Source organism: Triticum urartu, chromosome 5 (genome assembly GCF_003073215.2).
Source record: "Triticum urartu cultivar G1812 chromosome 5, Tu2.1, whole genome shotgun sequence".
In the NCBI taxonomy this organism is placed as follows: Eukaryota; Viridiplantae; Streptophyta; class Magnoliopsida; order Poales; family Poaceae; genus Triticum; species Triticum urartu.
The window spans coordinates 475,794,574-475,799,766 of record NC_053026.1 but is presented as its reverse complement, the minus strand read 5'-3'; the positions used below and the strand labels follow the sequence as shown (position 1 = coordinate 475,799,766).

At 54.1% G+C, this 5,193-nt stretch overlaps 1 protein-coding gene across 1 annotated transcript; it reads left to right on the top strand.

Moving 5' to 3' along the window:
* The first annotated feature begins 1,639 nt into the window (after window positions 1-1,639).
* Window positions 1,640-2,537, top strand: LOC125556362. Its single transcript, XM_048719114.1, has 3 exons — window positions 1,640-1,755; window positions 1,854-2,201; window positions 2,282-2,537. Exons 1-3 carry the CDS (start codon window positions 1,750-1,752, stop codon window positions 2,330-2,332), a joined length of 405 nt encoding a protein of 134 aa, XP_048575071.1. The 5' UTR covers window positions 1,640-1,749; the 3' UTR covers window positions 2,333-2,537.
* The last annotated feature ends 2,656 nt before the right edge of the window (window positions 2,538-5,193 follow it).

Sequence of the window (5,193 nt, the reverse complement as noted above, 5' to 3'; positions counted from 1 at the left end):
AAGAATCAGTCGATCATAGACTTGAAGAGCAACATGCCAAATACGTGAAGGAATGGAACGAGCGGAGAACTCACAAATATGTGAAGAGGAATGTGATAGACTGCGATGCCTACGAGGATCACATGCGGTGGTACGACGATGGCATCAAGCATCGTTTGCGCCTGAGGCCCCAGTAGACGACAGCATATGCCGAAGAACTGTACGATGATGACTCCGAGAATGAAGCCTACAATGACATCATCACAGAGCTAAAAGGCGGATTTAGGGAGTATGTGCCCCTCATGAACAGAATAGTAAGTTGTGTTCATGCGTTTTCAACCAGCGGTTGGATGAAATATACTTTAGTGATTGTGACTCATCTATTCTCTTGCAGTCTTTGGAGCTGAACAAAAGCATTTTTGAAGGCTCAGATGCACTAAGTTCTATCCCCCAGACTCAAGATGGTGAGAAGAAGTTGAGGGGAACGGTGAAGGTACAATCAAGACTCCTACACTTACATATTATGTTCATGTTCGTTTGTAACCATAAGCTTGATCCATATTATGTTCTTGTTTCATTCTTATTGCAGAAGTTCGTCAACAAATGTCGCAAGCTGGTGGGCCTGCTTGGGTGCGCTAGCTCTGCTGATGCTTATGATCCTGCAGCCCCGATGCATAGCCTCGCTTCATCCAGCCATGCTGCCTCGTCGTCTAGGGTGGTTGAAGAGGAGGACGAGGAGGAGGACGAGGAGGAAGAAGGTGAAGATGAAGAAGAGGACGAGGAGGGAGCAGAAAAAGAACAAGAGGAAGAAGAGGAACAGAGCAATGAGGAGGAGGAGTACGATGACGATGACGGACCTCCACCAACTTAGACAACCCAGCATGAGAAGAGGCATTGGGCAAGTCCATCCCCGTTTCAGAGAGCGCGTCCGACTCAGCGCAAGAAGAAGGTGTATGAGAACCGTTCAAAGAACAACGAGGACCGTACCTTGAAGAGAGGAAGGAGCAAGTGAAGTTGCTGCCGTTGAACTAGTTAAACTTTTTATGTTGGCTTCATGAAACTATTTTGTATTTGTTGAACCATTTGCTATGTGAAACTATTTGCTACATGTGTGGATGTGTGCTATGTGTCTTAGTTGAACTATTATTCATATGGAGCTGTGATACATGCTTATTGTTTTTAAGTCTATAACATTGCTATGGCAAAAAAAATGAAGACAAAATACAAGTTGTGTGCAAAAAATGCACTATGATCAAACCCTACCGCCACAGAGCTCGGCGGTAGGCGGCCTCACTCATACTGGAACCAGAAGTCGCTGTTGTTTTGCGGTAGGGTTGCACACCCTACCGCCGAGTTTCATGCCGGTAGGGTTGCACATCCTACCGCCAAATCCGCCGGTGATAGATCGTCTACCATGTCAGCGTTGTGACGTTAGGAAGACGGCGGCTATCGTTACTCCATCGTCAAAAATCCCTGGCGATAGAAAAAGGATCAAATGTTAAAAAAAATTGAAACAGGGTCATCCGGTTAAACTGTTTGAAAAGGGTCCAAACACCAAATTTAGCCCTCAATGATGCGTCGCAGTAAAAGCTCGCGCGTCAGTAGACGAGAGCTATAGCGGAGGCTACACGCCGACAGCGGGCTACTTCTATTCCATTCTCTTCAGCCTCGTAGCCCCACTCACTCACCGGCCCTAGCTTCCCTTCTTCTTCGTCTCGTCTTCTTCTTCTTCGTATCTCATTCTGTCTGCTCTTCTCCGTGCTGAACCAGATGGCGGTAAGTGTCCTGTGACTGACTGTGAGCCAGCCAAGGCATCCATGCCAGCAAGCTCACTCACCCAGAATCGGAGTCCTTATTATCGTTCGGTCTTGCAGAAGGCGAGGAGGCGTCGCGTGCCGGCGTTCGGGGAGTGGAACTACAACTACCACCACGACGAGCCGGAGGCGACAGCGGCACTTCCGCCGGCCGCGTGCAACGCCACGCCGGAGCCGGAGGCCTGCAGCGACGTGTGGTTCAGGTACTCGCCGCCCCCGCGCAAACCCACGCCCAAGAAGCAGGCGAGGAGGCGGCCCGAGGGCGACGTGTCCCGGGAGCGTTCCAAGGCGTCCAGGGACGCCGCCGCGGCCAAGAGCGGCGGCTCCAGGCGGGTGGTGCGGCCAGTCAACGGGGACCTGTACCAGGTGCCACCGCCGGAGCTCGCCCCCCACCGGGCGCCGAGGAAGGTACCGCACGGTCCACCAAGAAAGAAACAATGTTTTCATTTTTGCCGCGTGGTTGGAGCTCACTGGACTGTTTTGCGCAGACAGGGAGCCTGTGGATGGGATGCCTGGGCCTCAGCTCATGCGTCCACTGAACCCAACATGTCCTGATGGTCGATGGGATGCTGCGTCCTGCGTGCGTCTTCATCGCCAGTGTTTATTTGCCCTTTCTGTTGGATATACACTACTAATCCCGTCCAGTTGGTAATGTAGGTGGTTCTAGAACCTCGAAGTAATTTTTATTACGTTCATGTGCTTTGTATTTCCGGTGAAGTTTGATAATAGTAGATCTAAATCATTTTCGCAAAAAGAAGAAGTGTATAGTTCCGTCTCTCTCCGAGTGTATGCGCTTTCTTGGCTTGTGGTTAGTACGCACTGGCAACACTAGCTGTGTAAGTAACATTCATGGTAACATTTAGAATCTCCCTTCATTTTGTGTAATGTGGCAACACCTCGTTTTGTGCGGTTAGGCCAACTCCACCGCGCGACCCTATACTGTCCGTCCTCGTTCGTTTGGGGTAAAACAGACAAACCAGACGGCCCAGCGCGCGACCGTAAACGGACATTTGTCCGCTTTGTGTCCGCTTTCAGCCCATTCGCGGCCCAAGTTTGCGCCGGTTTTGGGGTGAAACGGACAGCGCTCGGACGGGCGGGACGCGCGCGCTTGTCCTCCCCTGGCCCGCCTGTCGGTGGGAGAAACCAAATCCCCCCACGCCCATTTGGCGTCATTTTCAACAAACCCTCCCACGTCCCTCCCACCCACCCCCTCTCTTCCTCGTCCATGGCCGACGCCCCGCCGAATTCCGGCGGCCTGGCCGTCGACCCGCCCACAATGGTGAAGAAGAAGGCGGCCAAGGCGCCAAGGAAGCCGCGGTCGGAGTGCACACCGGAGGAGATCACCAAGTTGGACGCTGAATCGGCGAAGAGGAGGGAACGGAGAGCGGTCGTCAAGGTCAATGCCGCCGCGGCCAAGTTCGCCGCCCAGCGCGAGGAGCTGGAGGCCGCGCGGCGCAAGGCCTCTAACGACGAGAAGAAGGACCTCCTCAACAAAGCGCACGCCATCCTCATGCTTGGCATGGGCCGCCCGGCCGGGTTCCCTGCAGCGGCCGCCGGCCCCGCGAGCACAGGCTCGTCGGTCGCCCGGCCTCCGCACTACCAGTCGCCGACGTCGCGGACCGCGCCCATGTCGCCCGGCTTTCCTCCGCCAAGGCACGACGGACAGACCCGTTTCTCGGGGTCGCCGGATGTGGGCTTGTTCGCGCCGTCCACACCGCGTCCCGCGGCCGTCATCGACCTCAACGTCACGCCTGGGTCCAGCAACGGCGGCCGGGCGTCCGTCGAGATGCAAAAAAAGCAAGCACGGGCACCGTTCACGGGCACCATGCCGCCCCCCGCGTCTTGTTTGACGGAATGCCAACACCAACGCCAACGGTCGACGACCCCTTCTACAACCAGTACATGAAGGACGTGATCTTCGAGAGTGGGCATGGCCATGCCTACGACCCCGAGGAGACCTAAAGTCAGGATGGCCGCGCCCAGTACGTGCCCGATGAAGAGGCCGACGACCGTGCTGACTACGACCATGGTGACTCGTGGCATGAAGACGATGACATCTATGTCGAAGGTGACGGTGATGAAGAAGAAGGCAATGACGTTGATATTAGTGGCGACCATTGTTCATCGACGAGCTCACCCAAAGAGCGGAAGCACAAAAGAAGAGGAAGAGCATTCGCACGGGTTCATACACACAAGATGAGGACAAGTTGATTTGCCAAGATTGGATGGAGATTAGCCAAGATCCGAGGACCGGCGCGCAATAAAAGGGCATTGTTTTTTGGACGAGAGTCCACAAAACATTCCATGAAAGGAAGATGTTTGAGCCCTACCAATTTACAAGCAACCGTGGCATCGGCTCGATTCAAAAGAGATGGTTGTTCATCCAACAAGAGTGCAACAAGTATTGCGCCGCATTTGAGAGCATTGAAGCACGGCCCGTGAGTGGTCTCGGCGTTGGGGACATGGTATGCTCTCCTCTTCCTAGCCCTTTCCTTGCCACGGCCATGACACTTCGGCCGTGTATATGTTTGCATGTTCACTTGTTGTTGATCATGTGATTTAGGTATTTCAATCTTTGGAAGCATTCAAGGCCCGGCACAATGACAAGTCATTCACTCTTACGCATTGTTGGACGATCATCAACAATTACCCTAAGTTCAAGGACCAATACCGTGAACTACAAAGGAAGAGAGGACTAAAGACGGCCAAGTACGCCGGAGGTGGAGATGGCGAGGCCTTGAAGAGGCCGAGGGGCAAGACCAACTCCAAGGTTGATGACATACGTGATGTCTCATCCATGGCATTGCATGACACTTTGCATGGCATGATGTCCCAAAAGGATGTGAGGGACAAGAAGAAGCGGCAAAGCAAGGAGGAGCAGATGAAGCAATACATAGACCTTCAAAGAAAGAAGCTTGAGATGGAGGAGGCGGCCAAGAGGAGGAAGATCGACATGAAGGAGACGGCCCGGCAAAGGCAGCTCGACATCGAGGCCGACAACGTCAAGGCTAGGCAGAGGCAGCTCGACATCGAGGCCATGAACGCCGCCACCAAAGCAAAGGAGGTGGCCCTTGCGATCATGAGCGTGGACTTGTCGAAGATGAGCAATAATACGAGGGCCTAGTTCGAGGCCAAGCAGAAGGAGATGCTCGAAGCCGAAGGCCTGAACTATGTCGTCCGATCAGCCGTGGCCGTTCTTTTTGGAGGCTGGCATGGGTGACGCCCGCCCGCTGGGCCGCTGGCTGTGTGCCGGCGAGAAAACATTCATTTTGGTGGGCCGGCTGTGTTGCTGGCTTCTGGCTGCGTTGCCGGCGAAGACAACTATTCATTTTGAAGGCTGGCTGTGTTGCCGGTCGCTGGCTGATGCCGGTGATGGACGTGTAGGCCGCTGGCCTGAACT